General features: G+C 33.6%; 1 protein-coding gene across 6 annotated transcripts in view; it reads right to left on the bottom strand.

Moving 5' to 3' along the window:
• Nucleotides 1-287: 287 nt before the first annotated feature.
• LOC124357191 (carboxypeptidase N subunit 2-like) overlaps nucleotides 288-17,730 on the bottom strand; it is a 54,536-nt gene continuing 37,093 nt past the window's right edge. For 5 of the 6 annotated variants that reach the window (XM_046808714.1, XM_046808718.1, XM_046808715.1 and 2 more), the window contains exons 2-11: nucleotides 17,276-17,514; nucleotides 12,925-13,075; nucleotides 12,749-12,820; nucleotides 12,559-12,630; nucleotides 10,540-10,611; nucleotides 9,365-9,618; nucleotides 9,154-9,287; nucleotides 4,088-4,347; nucleotides 3,882-4,007; nucleotides 288-1,188 (exon numbers count right to left, since the gene is read on the bottom strand). In XM_046808714.1, the coding sequence (XP_046664670.1) occupies nucleotides 1,026-1,188; nucleotides 3,882-4,007; nucleotides 4,088-4,347; nucleotides 9,154-9,287; nucleotides 9,365-9,618; nucleotides 10,540-10,611; nucleotides 12,559-12,630; nucleotides 12,749-12,820; nucleotides 12,925-13,075; nucleotides 17,276-17,514 (1,543 nt within the window). In that variant the 3' untranslated portion in view covers nucleotides 288-1,025. The remainder of the gene's footprint in view (nucleotides 1,189-3,881; nucleotides 4,008-4,087; nucleotides 4,348-9,153; nucleotides 9,288-9,364; nucleotides 9,619-10,539; nucleotides 10,612-12,558; nucleotides 12,631-12,748; nucleotides 12,821-12,924; nucleotides 13,076-17,275; nucleotides 17,515-17,730) is intronic. The other variant, XM_046808720.1, reaches the window with a different exon arrangement.

Genomic DNA, 17,730 nt, shown 5'->3' with positions numbered 1-17,730 from the left:
AGGCTGCCAACATAACTCTAAAAGAAACTTAAGTGAAATAAGGTTAACCCAAAGTAATTTGGATAACGGTAAATATTTACAAAAACCTAGAAGGCGAATTATGCAGTGTAATATTTAACAGAATGCATATGTTGATGGAGCAGCCTCTAACATTTAATGTAACCATCCATCCGTTAACATAGGACCGTCGTGCCACATGGAGGCGACTTTCAGACCATCAAATTCGGTTGAAAAAGGATATTAGGAATTCAATCCATATTCGTGATTTAATAATAACATATCGGATATTGTAGTTGTGAGGCTTATATTACTGGCTGTACAATATATTACGTAAAATATAAACAAAATACATAGTATTCAATTCAAACCATTAATATACTAGTCAGTTTAACCCATAGAGGCCCACAATTTTCGACTAAGAGTACCATTCTCTAAGTAAGCACTGTACGCACTACAGTGCCTATGCGGCTAAACTATAGGCTATTACCGTTTAACAGTAGTAGTATACATTTCAAATTATAAATACAGTACGTTCAGACGGCTCTAAAAACAATTTGTACATTTAATCATCCACCGAAAAACAAATAAGTAAGAATGATTTAGTTCACCCATATATGATTCTTTGTAAACTAGACTATTGGTTATTTTATGGTGGCAAATAAATTTAAATTACATTTAATCGGAACCACGGGTTATATTGAAACACACGATTAATTATTGAGTACGCTTGTTTCTGACATGTCACAGTTGACAGAACGTTTTATTCATAATCACTTATTCATTGAACCGGGACTAATTGAGTTGGTGTTTAAACACAGCTCATTCATGAGACTCTGCGTCGTGACAAGTTTCTTACAAAGTACTTCATTTTACTTTGATTGTTTTATTAGTCATAATTAGTGTAAATAGCTGTATTTTCATGTCCATTATAATATACACTCACTAATACAATCACAATTATAGGTCGGTCCAGTGCTGTCAACTCATACCAACGGCAACATTTGAGCAATTATTTTCAGCGCAAACTATTTGATGGGCACCCTGGGGGTCAGCTTGACCATGCTCGCCCATTGGCCATCACAGAGGTCGTCGAACGTCATCTCCTCCACCAGACGGCCCCCCAGGTCTCCGGGTCCCCGGCACGTGGGGCTGGAGTCCCAGACTTTTCGCCGATTTGCACGTAACCACCTACAAAACCTACACTGATTAGATGGCACTAGTAATCTTTTATACAACTAGCAAATCCGTTAACTCGACCACCAGTTGAATATAAGTCGCTATCTAGAATAAGGATAGGGAGTCTTATAAATATAAATAAATAACACACAGTGAATAAATGACAGAGGCATGAGATTCATCCAGATGAGGTAAATGAGGGTAATGCACGCTAGTACTCGGGCCAGCACCTTAACCCTAGAAAGCAAGGAGAGACTCCCAATGGTTCGATGTTTATTGTTTTCAATACGCAAGTACCTAATTAAAAGTATTAGAGCTACAATTTCACATCGAATTTCTAAATATTACCCTTTAGGTCTTAACGCATAGTTACGAAAAAAAATTTAGGAAAGGTGACTTCTTCTCCAATGTACCATGAAACATAAAAATATTTATATTTATAATTTGTTAATATTTAAAAAGTTAGGTTAGTAATATTATTCACAGCTACGTTTGTAATCAAATAAAAAATTATTTGTACATTTAGAGGTCATTATTATTATTATTCTTTAAAGCAATTCTTTTACTTTTAGTTTTGGCCAAATATATTTTTGAATTAATATTTATAGTAAATGTAAGAATGGGCCATTTATAAGGTCAAAATTTACTCCACAATAGATAAGCATTTTCAATTATTGATCAATTTAACTCTAACCTTTATATTTTTAGTTGTTGCAGGATTTCCTTGATTTTGTGTGAGCGTAATATTTTGTGATGTAGGAAATGTTTCTATCTATGTTTTGTTGTAGGTAAAGGGATAAAATTGTTTTCATGTGATGTTTGAGTTTGAAATATTCAGCAACAAGTATCTTCGTTTGTTTGTAGCTCCTTAAGAAGTGAACCTGTGGGAAATCCTTAAACTCTCGTGTTTTTAGCATAATAATGGATAATTACCAATTTAATGCAAATATGGAATAGCGATTAGATTTATACCAACACTTTCTATTACTAACAGACTGTAACGTCTTATATTAACGTTTTATTCTTATGTTCAAATGACGGCTCTGTACATCTCATTAAATGCACGTTTAGATATGTAAATTTACTACAGCAAAATTAAATGATTAAGTATAACTATGAGAAAGTATAGGATTCCATTTTAATACTTAGTAGCTATTCATTTATTTCAGGATAAATTATAATAATACTAAAGGGAAAATAACAATACTTGAAGTAGATACAATATTAGGTAATATAATTAATGAATCGTATTGCAATACCAGGATAGCTAAATGATAATCGATAAAATAAACTAAATTTCTATAATAATACCTCGCACTGTACCGGTATAGTTATTTATGAGGCGTTTTAATATTTATCTAATTGTGTAAAGAATATACACGTACATGTAGACACCTAAAACAAGTGATGCGGGGTAGAGTATTGCGCAATCATAGTGCCAAGGATTCTTCCACAAATTAAGTGGTAATAGGTTATGGATGAATCATACAGTCCGTCGGCAGATACGGATGCATTGTCCACCTGTCTGGAATACTGGTAATTAATGGGTAATAAAAACTTACGTGGCAAGGTACAGTATTGCGCAGTCACAGTGCCAAGAGTTCTTCGACAACTTAAGAGATAATAGGTTTGGGACGAACTCCAAACAGTCCGCCGGGAGGTACAGAAACTTGTGTTTGTCTACCTGTCTGGAATACTGTTAATTAATGTGTAATAAACACTTACGTGGCAAGGTACAGTATTGCGCAGTCGCAGTGCCAAGGGTTCTTCGACAACTTAAGAGATAATAGGTTTGGGACGAACTCCAAACAGTCCGTCGGGAGGTACAGAAACTTGTGTTTGTCCACCTGTCTGGAATACTGTTAATTAATGTGTAATAAACACTTACGTGGCAAGGTACAGTATTGCGCAGTCGCAGTGCCAAGGGTTCTTCGACAACTTAAGAGATAATAGGTTTGGGACGAACTCCAAACAAGTCCGCCGGGAGGTACCGAAACTTGTGTTTGTCCACCTGTCTGGAATACTGTTAATTAATGTGTAATAAACACTTACGTGGCAAGGTACAGTATTGCGCAGTCGCAGTGCCAAGGGTTCTTCGACAACTTAAGAGATAATAGGTTTGGGACGAACTCCAAACAAGTCCGCCGGGAGGTACCGAAACTTGTGTTTGTCCACCTGTCTGGAATACTGTTAATTAATGTGTAATAAACACTTACGTGGCAAGGTACAGTATTGCGCAGTCGCAGTGCCAAGGGTTCTTCGACAACTTAAGAGATAATAGGTTTGGGACGAACTCCAAACAGTCCGCCGGGAGGTACAGAAACTTGTGTTTGTCCACCTGTCTGGAATACTGTTAATTAATGTGTAATAAACACTTACGTGGCAAGGTAAAGTATTGCGCAGTCACAGTGCCAAGGGTTCTTCGACAACTTAAGAGATAATAGGTTTGGGACGAACTCCAAACAGTCCGCGGGGAGGTACAGAAACTTGTGTTTGTCCACCTGTCTGGAATACTGTTAATTAATGTGTAATAAACACTTACGTGGCAAGGTACAGTATTGCGCAGTCACAGTGCCAAGGGTTCTTGGACAACTTAAGAGATAATAGGTTTGGGACGAACTCCAAACAGTCCACGGGGAGGTACAGAAACTTGTGTTTATCCACCTGTCTGGAATACTGTTAATTAATGTGTAACAAACACTTACGTGGCAAGGTACAGTATTGCGCAGTCGCAGTGCCAAGGGTTCTTCGACAACTTAAGAGATAATAGGTTCGGGACGAACTCCAAACAGTCCGTCGGCAGGTACTGAAACTTGTTGCTGTCCACTTGTCTGGAATATTAAGAGATAAATTATTGAAAATTACATAACATTTGTACAGAACACTATTAACACTATTAAGATTTACGTACAACTTCTTGAGGCTGACGAGAGGCTCGAAGATGTTCTCACTCATAAGTCGCAGCAAGTTGTTGTTGAGTAACAGAACAGTGAGATTGGCGAGACCAGTAAAAGTCCCGGAGTCCAAGTTAACTAAGTTGTTGGAGAAAAGGAACAGTTTCTCTAGTTGTCCCGATTCCCGGAATGTTCCCTCAGGAATATATTCTAGATAGTTTTGGCCCATATGTAATTCTCTGAGGGAAGGTAACTTCAAAAACTCCTGACCAGACAACTGTAACAGATTTTGGCATAAATATTAAAAAAACCACATTTTTAGAAATAATTCTGGTTGTATTCCGTTCCTGCAGAATCGAAAATTTCAGGATCACCTAACTACACAAATTCAAATGAATCAGAATATTGTTACAATGCATTTATATTACAGGGACCCGTTGCTGGATAATATGATGAATTGTTTTTTCTTTTGTCTGGAATTTCGGTAAGTTATACCAGTTTTGGGTTTAAATTATTTTGCAACCTTAATTCATAATTAATATAAATTAATGTCAGGAATTTCGGAGACTAGGCCAGATTGTCACAAAAATTATAAAAATGCTGCACCCCAAGAAAATAAAAAAATAATTTTCACACCGTTGAATAGAGTGGCGGAGGCTGTGGTCCAGGTAAAAAATAATTATAGACTAAATAATTGAGTACTATTTTATTATGGTGTGTCCATAACATGCTTACTCAAAAGCAAGAAGCAAGCATATGTACGTTTTGTATACAATTAATTTGTCCTTCAAAAGGCTGAATAACACATAAGATATATACATACGGGCATTTCGCGAGTATCTGTAACAAATCACCCAAGCATTAATGGGAAATGCAAATCATTGCATGGCAACAGTTACCAGCTACATATATAATAAAACTAATTATGAATAAATCTGAAAGCAGGCAAACAGACACAGGTTAAGGTCAGCATGAGGAATTGTAGCCTTAGATAAACTTACATAATAATAAACTTACATACCAAGAGATTAACATATGGAAACCTTTGACAAAGCAGGATAAACGGAAAATAATGTTCTAGGGAAATTATGACTAACTAACAATCATTAGCTAGAACCTAATTGCTTAAAAACATCGAGAAAGAAATCAGACATATGAATAAACAAACTAGTTTTCAAAATATCAGTATATACAAGGTACTAAGAAAATATAAATAGCAAGACAAAGATAAAATATAATATGACATTCATAGAATTAACAGTAACAAATTACTTAGGCTCAAAGCTAGAATAATAAATTACATAAAAGAACACAAAGAAAATACTTTTACAAATGATTTAATGTTGTCATACATGAGTTAACAGAATCTTGCTTTAACCATGCTAACTACTATAAGAGTAGATGTGAAACAACCGTGTGCAATAAAATCTCAATATCGCAGTTTAAACGCAAAATTATCTCCAATTGACATTAGAACTTATCAATATTCAATTTTTAAAATATAAAAAGCTAAATAATTATTCATAAGAACTAACAACTTAAGCAAAAAGATCGTATACTCACCAGACCACAGCTAACCGATTTATTCTGTCTAAGCTCACAAACTTTTACTTTTATGAAACAATTATTTCAGAAAACGCCCATATTGTCACTTAAGTACAGGAACTGGTAGTCTCAGTCTAATAGTAATCAAAACTACGTGCGGATGACGTCACCATTCAGTCATCTTTCAACGTGTCAACCCAGCTGATAGTGCACAGACCCAATATGTCCCAGTGTCACTGATGAATCACTCACACCAATGGTCGACTAGACGACCGGCGAGATATGAACCTCCAACTGGCCAGGTTGAAGAAACAATAACATCACCCATACGTGTAACAACTCACAGAACTTCTGAGCACACGTATAGTCAAGATTAGTACGTCTGGACAAATATTGGGTAGTCCAGCCTCAAATCTAATCGGGATGAAAGTTGCGAGTGATACTGAAGCTTAGTCTGATAGTCCAGAACGGCTTTACGACTAACAGGAGATTAATACATAAATATTTCCTGGGCGAACAGTCAAAAGCACTCAGTAAGCACAGGACGGTAACGTAATTTAGTGCGCTCACGTTGGCAGCAGCGCAAACTTAGACTTTAATTTTGTTACTGTGGATATCATTAAAATGCATTTTAACAGTAATAAAGCAATAATGTAAAGTACCTGTAAATGTTATGGATGTTGTAATCTATATATAAAATGAAATGCACAATTATTTAATATGCGTAAATTGCAACCAAATGACATAAGTTTATAAATTAAATACTTGTCCAGTTGAAATCAAACAATTAATTAAGCTATGCATATAAAAACTGGATTGTAATATAAATATACATAACAATAAACAAGCAAAGTATATAATAAATAACGATTCTATGTTACAATTGGTAACAAATCAAAGGTAAGTGAGGGTATTATTAATTGTGAGGGCTAATTATTCCTGGATTCCAACTAATTTATTTTTTACATGATAATTGTCATAATTTCTTAGCTGGTTATTCTTGGTAGTTTACTAATCGGAGACAGTAAATGTCTCGTGCTATTTAGTGAACATCTTCACCTGCACATCTAACCACAAGACCCAAAGCATTTGGCATTACAATGTAAAAAATAGTTTAGTATAAAAATAAAATACATAGTTATTAGTACCGTGTAACAGTGTTAGTAACAAAAAACTCTCTTATTCTGAGAATTTTATTCAAAGCTAATACCACAATAGTGTTTTAAAGGTGATACAAAAAAGTAATTAAGGAAATCCATTCAAAGATAATTTACGGAAACTACCAAATTCTTTATCGAATAAAAATACAATCGACTTATAATGTAGATTAGGAATGTGTACAGTAGCCCCCTCTCTACCGTCCTTGACGGTTCCGGGTATCGCTAACTAAAAAAAGTTAAACTTTTGCAGTAATTTATTTATTATAAAAATAAAATCATAATCATTTTAAATAGTTATACTTATAAACAGATTAATTATATGGCTATAAATAATAATATACCCATATCAATTAGACGTCATATATACGTTTAATAGGGTATTAAATTAATATATATTAAATTTAAACATTGGAGTGCAACATCCATAATATATTGCAGATGTCACTCTGCTCGACAGGATGCAGTTTGGGATGGAACTGGTCACCGACTAAAGGACAAGACACCCTTCTCCCATATTTCCTTACTCACAATTACCAACATCCTCTCAACTCATATAAACACAATCAAACCTTGTGTTGGAAGTGTAAACTCACTACTTATACTCAATTCCATTTCAACATCACTATACACGCACAAATGCATTCACGTGTCGTTCCTTCACTCCACATGACATACAGAGAACCATTCAGATTCATTTCATACATAAACATCATCCAAGTCACTCTGACAAAGAAATATACAGTAAAGGTGGTGACAAATTAATAAGGAAATTATTAAAGGTAACAAAATATAAGTAATAGCTAATAATACTATATAATGACGTAATCAGTTGTTCTACATCATTCAGACGTAGAATAAACAGTCATCGTACCGACGCGACGCGACGCGACGTTTGACAACGAAATTCAATAGATGCGTGTCTGTGAAAGCTGTGCAACATAATTGGTTGTTGCTAAAGTTGTTGAAAAATGTTTCACTCTAATTACCCTAGGAAATTTAAAATTTATAAAAGTAAAAATACAACAATAATGTAGTTAAGCCAACATAATGGTACTTCAAAAAACATTACGTCGGAATTTATATATACAGGATGAATAAATATTCAGGATCCCCCCCTTCTATTTCGTTCTAATGTTTATATAAGGAGATATTCATTGGGTAGTTGTGCAATGTGGAAAGGAAGTTTCTTTTGGTCTTTTAAAAATGTTTGTGTCTCCCAAAAATGAGGGATTTTGGGGGGCCACTCAAAAATTTTAAATGTAAACCATTTTCGAGTGATCCATTATTTTAAAGAGAATTCTAAAACTTCAAGAATGGTGAGAACCAGAGGTCACTATCTCTTTCCTGTACAAGTTTCTGTGTACCCACCTGTAGTCGGAAAAGATCAAAGAATGTTGCCAACATTTTTAATCGGTACCGGTGTTCACTGTGACTCATGTCTCGTGTCACGACTGGTACTTGGTCACACCTTGGCTCTCCTAATGATGGAACTGTATAATCGTCATTTCAAATCGGTTATAATAAATCGCTGCCACTGTACAATAATTTAGCTCTTCCAGAAGGCCTAACCAAAAATCTCCTAGGTCGTCTTTTTTCCCTATAATAATACAAGGTACTGTTGCCAACGCAAGCTCCTCTGTTATTGACATCTTGTAAATAAATGACGAAACGCGTCAAAAAGTTTTTAAAATTTAGTCAACAAACAAAACATTTTCTATAGTCACCATCATTTCCTGTCAACGTTTGTTGTTAACTTCTTGCAAAAATTAGTAACAATTGGTTGGCAATTTTCGGTGTATTCACAACTTTAGCCCGTAGTTAATTTCCACGCCAGTGTGTTTTTTTTGTGTGTGCCATGTTTAGCGTATCGTCTTGTACTGTGTTTCCTCTTTTAAAAATATAGGACAGTTTGCCGAGGAGACAACGAAGTTCGTAATCCTGTTCAAAACTTTCCTTATTCCACGCTCCTTACATTCATTCACATTACATCTAACATCGTTAAATAATACTTGGATTCACAATTTAAGTACTTAATAAATATTTACATAACAACTACAATACTCCTTTAAAACTCTTTTTGTAAATAAAAATACAACGCATATCGTTTTATTAATAGGAACCTCCATCCAGTAATTGGTTCAGTAACAATGCTCTTTAAATATTGCTGGGCTATGGGTGTTTAAACGCACAAATATACAGACAGACACATCAAAACCAAAATACTCTAGAAAGCAAGCTTTAATATTTTTTTAATAATTATTTGTGTGTAAGTAATCACGTTTTAAAGTATATTGTGATCTCATGAAACACCCTTAGATATGAAATTGTAAGGTATCTCAAATATCTTTAAACGGGGTCACAGGGTTGCCGTACAATACCGTTGATATCCAGTTGCCTGTAAGTTCAAGGTGTGTCAGGTAACGCTGGTTGTCGAACAGCCCAGGTCGTATAAACGTCAACCTGTTTCTCCTTAAACTCAGCAAATCCAGGAAGTGCAGATCGCTGAACACTCCTAAAACAAGATCAATATATTACTTCCAAACGTTTGCAATGTGACAGCTTATACATATATTGAGAACCCAAACCTACCCGGAGGTAGCTGTTTGAGTCTGTTGTCGTGAAGCTTGAGTCGCTTGAGATTCGTAAGACCTTTGAAGATGCCGATGGGGAACTCCAAGAAAACGTTTGAGGAGAGATCTAGCTCTTCCAGCCTGACCAGACCACGGAACACGCTCTCTGGGAGGTCTTCCAGGGCGTTACTGGCGAGATGTAGCACCACCAGGCGGGGAGTGCCTCGGAAAAGCGTGGCTGCTAGCCGCCGTATCGAGTTGGTGGACAAGTCTCTGAAGAACAAATTACTGGTGTAGAGATAAATTTTAAGAAAATATTCTATGTTCTTAGAAAAAAATGTTACTGACGTACTCAAGACAGTCAACAATATCAAGTATAAATTTCATAACTTATACTTCTTTAAATAAAAACAAATTTAGATTATATGCTATTTAAATCACTTCTTTATAATTTAAACGGTGATAACAAATAAAACAACCTAAAATAATAATAATATTACATGCATAAATAATACAATATCATCTTATTTAAATTAACTAATTCATACTTCATATTCCTGTACCATACCCTAAACCATGTATGCAGTGGCAAAGTTCTGCGAGTTTTTTAAGTACTAGAGTTATTAATAACACTTTTAGTTTTAATATCCTAAACTTACTCATTTCAGATTTTTATACTTTATTGATTTAAGAAAAAATAACTTACCCTGCTTCCAAAACATGATCTAGTGGGGCTCAATACGCTACACTATCTAGTAACATACTAAAGAGTGTAAATAAAAGCGTATACTCGTATTAGAACTGAAGAACTCAGGAATTAAGAAGTACAAGAAATTGCAGCTTTATGTATATACGTTCCTAAAAGTGAAAAATTAAATAAGACACCACCTTCTTCGATAAGGTCAAAAGTGTAATCATTTACTTTTCGACACATACAAATATGTATATTTTACATGTTTTATATTATTATGGCAGTAACTTTCATAATTAAAGTAGCAATACACAAAAACAAAATCACTAACTGTATAATTTGTACAGTAAACATTCCTCTTTATCATTTGTCTTGTTTTATGTATAAATAATAATACATTAATCTTTACAATCTCGTGAATATTTACGGATGTGGCGACATATTTAATCGTGCATTTTTGAGAAAGTTGTATGAACATCCAAGATTAACTTAACAGTACTTACAGGGTTTCAAGATTTGCGAGTTTGTGAAACAGCTTTCCGTGCAGATCTTCCAAACGATTCCTGTGAAGTCTCCTACAACAGTTTATGTTTAATAAACTAAATCATTTGAAATTGGTAAAAAGAATGTTTATCAATAAACACTAAAAGTTAATAATTATAAGTAATACACTGAATCAAAGTAAAGTAATGCAAACGGTTTAGATGTTGTTTTAAAGCCGAGAGGTGCACTGGACAATGCTATTTATTTACGAACTATATTGACTGTTAACCACATTGAATGATACAATTTTACGTAAATATGGTGAAATTTATCATTGATATTAAAATTAAGTGACCTGCGTTACTCTTCAAATATGGATGTGAAAATACGCAGAAGTGTAATAACGGGATAGGAAGAATGTTCTACCTGCATTTATGGTCAGCCAACACACGTTGTCTCAATCTTTTACTCGGGAACAAAAGTTTCTCCTTGCATTAATAGTAGGAAGCATTGAGGCTCACTTGTTGGCCAATTAACACATGGTATCTTACTCAGATACGTATTAAAACTTTTCCTATGGAATGCTGTGGACTGTGAGGATTCTGAACCTGAGTTGATGGAGCTTATACTTACTTATGCAGTGCTTCTCCAGGATCTGTTAAAGGCCCCCCCCCTCTCTCTCTCTCTCTCATATATATTTCATGTTCTATACGGTGGGACAGTTTTATCGTTAGAAATTCATCTATTTCGACCCAATCAGCATCATGCCAGAGTAGCTTTTCCTAAAACCGTGCTTCAAAAGGTATGAGAGTCAGAAATAACAAACATCAGACAAGTTGTCTGAGTATATAGGTGTGAAAGAGCACTACACAGTGTTAGGTTTGGTCATGTAAGAAGCAAGGCAATATTTGTGGCAGATTCGCATGCAATAGAACACCCATACAATACTCTTAGGAAAATAAAAAATAACATCTACAACTATAAACATCTAATAATCTACTCCTGTTCACTTTGTCCAAACTCTGTACCGTTTGTAGAGTGTAACGCCGTAATAACTTGGGTAGGATTTCTTTATTAAAGGTATTAAAGTAGAAAGACAGTTTTATAACTAGGATTTGGTTCCATGTTAAAATTCGATTAAGCAATTGTATTATTTATAGCTCGTTTAAAATGCAGTGAGCCGAGCAGACGAGTCGAGTAACTCGCCATGACCAAAAGGTTGGAGACACGATGGTGTTTGTTCGCCTGATTCTACTGTATTTCATATTAGTAAAACGTACTTCTCCCTCCCTCTCTTCCTGTGTCCTCTCTTTACTTAATTCTTGTCAATAGTTCCCTATTTTAAGAATATATACATTTTTACTGTCTACTATTTCTTATATCCTCTTTTGAGGTATTAAGTTAACATTATGATGAATTAATAAAGAATTGTAATAAGTACTTTTCTTTTATTCTTGTATGTATGAATGTATGTACAAGAATACTTGTCCCGGCAGTGCTAGTACTTTTTGTGATTTTTAAGTGTATTGAAAATACATTTTACCAGCTTCTTCTTATTGGAAACTAAATGCTTATATATATAGTGTTTGATTATATATTAAGCATGTATTGAAAATGTTTTTAAAATGGCTGTACTTCACTATTTGTATCCTTTTTGCACCACTCCGCGTTAATGGTATTGGTGAAACAAAAATTTAGCACTAAGGTTACTTATTTTCATCATCAATATGCTCTAGTACTCTTACGAGTATCTTCGTTGAAAGTAGCCCAAAAATACAGAAATTTAAAAATATCAAAATATGAAAAAATGCTACGACTTTTTTGTTTTGTTTGGATAAATGTAAATTTAGCAAAGGATTCTGAAAAGAGCATTTCTACCTTGAACCACCTATCAATACGGTAAGTCGTGATTTACTACTGAAATACTCTTTGTTCAATTGACTGTGCAGAATTTTTGTAATTGATTGTACTATAAGTTACTTCTAGAATTCCAACACCCACTTAGATGTATATTTAAGAAAAATTACAATATTACTTACAAATGAGCGAGACTGTCCAGGTTGTCAAAAATCACAGAGGGTAGGAAGTCTATTCGGTTGTCAAACATATCACTGAAACAAAAAGCTGGGATTACCATTTAAAAACAGGCTTAAACAATATTGTGAGTATAAAGTATTATAAAAACTACAACTGATACTGGTCATACATTTTTACTATGACTATACTCACAGTTCAACTAATCTATGAAGACCTTTAAAAGCATCTCTGTTTAGTGATGTAATTTGGTTGATGCCTAGATCTCTACAACAAACAAATCAGAACACCCATTACGAAACAGAACCATTCGTGTTTTAATAAGCTTTCGTGTACAATACTGCAGAATGTCTTCGTTGTTGCAGACTCACATGACTCGAATGTCGTTAGGGACGTATTGATTGGAGGGCAGCTCGTCAAGCTCCTGTCTCCAACAGCTGAGGGCGAAGGTCTCCGGACGACAACGACACGGGCCCTCACAGCACCGGTACCACCGGTCTTCCTCGACGTTCTTGCGCCACACTGGAACCGCAGGAGAGGGAAAACTCAAGACATTTCAGTATGAGGAGGGCAACAGTTTTAGTAAGACTCTTTTCAATGAGAGAAAACTTCAAGAAACTGCAGAATGGAGGATGCTTACATTATTAATAGAACAGACTCACATTAAGAAAAAGGGTTTTACAGAAATGAAAAAGAATGCAGACATTTTATTAGACTGTTGAAAGAAGTGTGAATGGAATGGGGGTGAAAGAATATCACTGTCAGGTTTACTTTACTCTCACTTAAAGCCATCTCTTTCCAACTCTGTGAATAAATATAATAGCTCTATTTGTGGCGAAATTACCTCATACATCGCTGTGCAGTGTTAATCTTTTAAATCAACATACTTTCATTTACTTTTACTGTTGATATATTAAACGTGTAAATAAAACTGTGCAAATGAATAAATTAGAGGCTTTAAACGTGGTAAAAAATGTAATACCTTAATAAAATAATAATCTAAAGTAGTAATAAATTATAATTGTATTATTATTGTAGTAATAATCAAAATAGTTAAGTAATTAATTCACTGTGTTCGGCATTTTTCGTGACGGTGCTTTTTTGTTTCACTGTTAGTAACACTTGAAATATAATTAAGCCAACTGATATTTAAATATCTTAATAAGATTATTTAAAACAAATGAAGTAATGAATTTCATATTATTGTAAATTGTAAAATTGTTTGTCCGTAGATAAATGCAAAATAAATTCAATTAATCATTGAAAGGCTTTTACAAATTTATAAACCTTAATTTATTGATTATTTTGCAGATATTTTATTTTTAGTACATTAGTAATCCCTTTAGTTGTCATAAAATGGGTTTATAAAATTTTAAACTGTCGCTATTTTAAAACTGTACGTGGCTTTATATTTTATTTGTTTACTATTATATATAATTATGGAAAACCATAATACGTGTACCTAATTTAGCTTTAGCTAATACATTAAAAAAATATTCTTTTTTATAAAACACACACAATAAATATAAAACAGAAATTTTAGACATGTAAAGATATTACAATTAACTTTTTACATTTCTATGCTCTGAACAAGTTATTATAATACAGGCCATCTGTTCACTTCAAAACCTTATGGATCATGATATTTCCTGGCATTTCGATAAAATTCATTAACTAAAATTATAATTATACAAAAAGAAAACAAAACCATTTAATATAGGAAAAAGCTTGATTTCAGCCTCTACTGAAAGAACTAACGCACCTGTTTTGTGAATTAGATGTAATATAAAATGAGTAATGGCTAGTGCCAGGAAGTCTAGTTACTATTTAATATTATAATATTAAATCTTAACTAGACTATAATACCAATAAAGGGTTGTTACTTATTCCCACTAACCCATGTACACTAAAGTAAAACACCCCCATATTGAATCAACCTATAATGTTAATTATATTTAGTATGAATCAGGATATTATAAACCTCATTACTATGTAAGATTGACTGATCACAAAAAAGTCTTGTTCCTTATACCCCAGAAACCTTTTTACACTAAATAAAACACCCCATTAAATCAACCTCTAATGTAAAATATATATTTAGAATAAATCAGGATGTTTCAAACCTAGTTACTAAACAAGATTTACTAACCACAATAAAGTCTTGTTACTTATGCCCCAGTAACCACTCGCACTAAATAGAACACCCAATTCAATCAACCTCTAATGTTAAATATATATTTAAAATTAATTAGGATGTTTAAAACCTTGTTACTAAAACAAGACGACTAATCACAATAAAGTCTTGTTACTTATGCCCCAGTAACCACGTACACTAAAGCAGAACACCCCACTTAATCAACGTGTAACATTAATTATATTTAGGATGTACCTATAAGAATGTTTCAAATCTTGTTACTACACAAGATTGACTAGTCACAATAAATTCTTGTTACTTATGCCATAGTGACCATGTACAGTAAATCAACCTCTATTGTTAATTATATTCATGATAAATGAATATGTTACAAATCATGTTACTATTAATATTGAATAATCACAATAAAGAGTTGTTACTTATGCCTAAGAAAGCAAGTACTAAAGTAGATCACCCTACTCAATCAACCTCTAATGTTAATTATATTCAGAATTAATCCCGATGTTACAAATTCTATTACTATTCAGATTGAATAATCATAATAAAGGGTTCTTATTTATGCCTAAGACACTACGTACTAAAGTAGATCGCTCAACTCAATCATCATCTAACGTTAATTATATTTTGAATGAGAGTCTTGTGATGAATGATGACAGTAAACAGTTTGGTAATGTAAAAGTATCCAAATATGCAGAAAGCCTTAGTATAATTCGAACTCAACGAACTAACCACTCAAGTTTTAAATTATCTATCGGTTCAAGTCAGGAAGTTTACGTACCATTATTATACAATTATGGATATTTTCGTGTCATGTATTGTTTATAAAGACAATTAGTAAATGTCACTTTTTAAATATAAAAAATCTCAAATAATTAGTTTTTTTAGTTTTAAACAAATATAAACATAGTTTTTTTACCTCTATTATACATTTTATAACACGTTTATCTAAATAATAATAATATTGAGCACGTTTATATTAAGTATTAGAAATATAGAAGAATCAATATTATGTAATTAAGAATTTCTATGGTCTTTTTTACCATAATTGTAAATTTGTAAAAGTTTGTTCAAGCAACAGTGGCACTACTACTTCAATAAAACATTACGCAAATATTAATGCAAAAGCATCGGAATGATAATAAAATGTTTCACGGACTGTCAAGGAATCTAATGTTAGGGCTCCGCTTTGTTACTTTAATGTACTGGCTGCTTATTGGAGCACACGCTTACACTGGCTGTTCAGACTTAATTGAAGTCTTAGACCGCTTATTCCAGCCGGTTTGTATGGAATGTAATGGCAAAATGAGCTCTCAGAATTGTGTGGAACCACTTATTTTACGTTGTTAGAAGATCTTGTTGTATTCCTGATCCTTCGTCACAGTTTATTGTTGTTACTGTTTAAAAATATTGTTGTACCATAGTGGACCTATTACTGCAGGGATAATTATTTAAAATCCAAGAGTTAATAAAATATTATAAGAAAAATAAAAGTGTACAATTATCTTAATCCTGCACTGAGAATTATTTATATGAACCCCATTCTCGCAAATAAGGATTGGAAGTTGGAAGTACTCGTATGTCTAAGATATATACTTCTGTCTACAAATGCAGGACACAAATGTTTAAGATTATTTCCACAATTTCAAAATTTATTATTGAAAAATTAATCCATGAAACAATTTAAACATTCTTTCTTTTGAACACGCATTATATTAAGATTTATAAGTAATTATTTAAGTTTGTGAATGTATAACATGTTTTTCAATAAGTTTTCAGATTTAACTACGAAAGATACTAAGTTATAAACCAAAAATATTCTCCTCAAGAGATAGTGTCTCCATTTTATTATAGATTCATAAACTGATGCCGTAAAATTCTTTGTCAACAGATGAATTGTGAATTTCTGAACAATTCAGTGTCCGTGAGTAGAAATAAACTGGTGTATTATCTGCTGTAGGATGACTCCAGCAGCATAACCTGAATTACTTGTTTAAACGATTATTATAAATTCGGTATATGTTAATGAAAGAACAGCTTTCTGAATGTCAGATTATAAATAAACAAACAATGTTTGTGATTGTTGATTTAGCGGGAAAGAGCTTTAGGTAAAGTATTGTACCTTTTCTGGAAATGTAGGAATGAACTGTGTACAGTGAAAAACAATACCGAGAACTCGGCGAAGTGGATAAATGTTTTCAGGAATAGCTAAGTTATTCAAGGCCTTCAAACATTCAGAATATGGATTTATATATTACTCACATCATACACCATTTTTGTGGTCTGGTTAATCACTTTTGTCTAAAAATACAGAGTATCAATAGAAAATGTGCTCTTTCCTTTTTTTAAGAACTGGTTTATATTTTGAGATATTTTCTAAGTTCCTAACATTTCTAAGTGGCTAGTCTAGACTAAGACCACATATGTTTACATATTTTAAACAAACTCCTTTTAGGCCTTTGTCTGAAATGATTTTACTCAAAGTTCGTAGAAATGCGAGTGAACCCTTTGTACTTAATGGAAACAACATATATTCCGAGTACGCCGGCTATTGTACGCTCTATACTCACAGGGTTGTTCCACGGAGCGCAGCCGCCGCTCTATCTTGTTGATGCGATCCTCCTGGGACTCCTCGTACACGGGTGGCTTACCTGGGTCCAGCAGACTGCCGCCAGCAATTTCTTCTCGCATGCGTCTAAGAGCGTCACAAGCCGTGATGTCACAAATATCAGCGTCACTGGGCACGAGCGTTAGCGCTGCCAGGGTTCGTACCATCAGAGCACTCAGCAATGTCGGTTTCCCCAACATGCTAGGGAAACAGTAAACCAAGTATATTGGCATTAAACGTTTTATGTTTGTATGACGTGCCAGTAACACAGTTACATAAGTAAAATATAACGAAGATATTGTAGCCTTTTTCTTATAAATTGCTAATTCTTAAATGATTTTCTTACGTAATGTTCACTGTTCCAAAACCTTGCTGAATGGTATTACTCACTGCTTTATACAATTTATAAATAATACA

Source organism: Homalodisca vitripennis, chromosome 3, assembly GCF_021130785.1.
Source record: "Homalodisca vitripennis isolate AUS2020 chromosome 3, UT_GWSS_2.1, whole genome shotgun sequence".
NCBI classification, from domain to species: domain Eukaryota; kingdom Metazoa; phylum Arthropoda; class Insecta; order Hemiptera; family Cicadellidae; genus Homalodisca; species Homalodisca vitripennis.
Note: the sequence above shows the minus strand (reverse complement) of the source record. Positions and strands in the feature narration are given on the sequence as shown.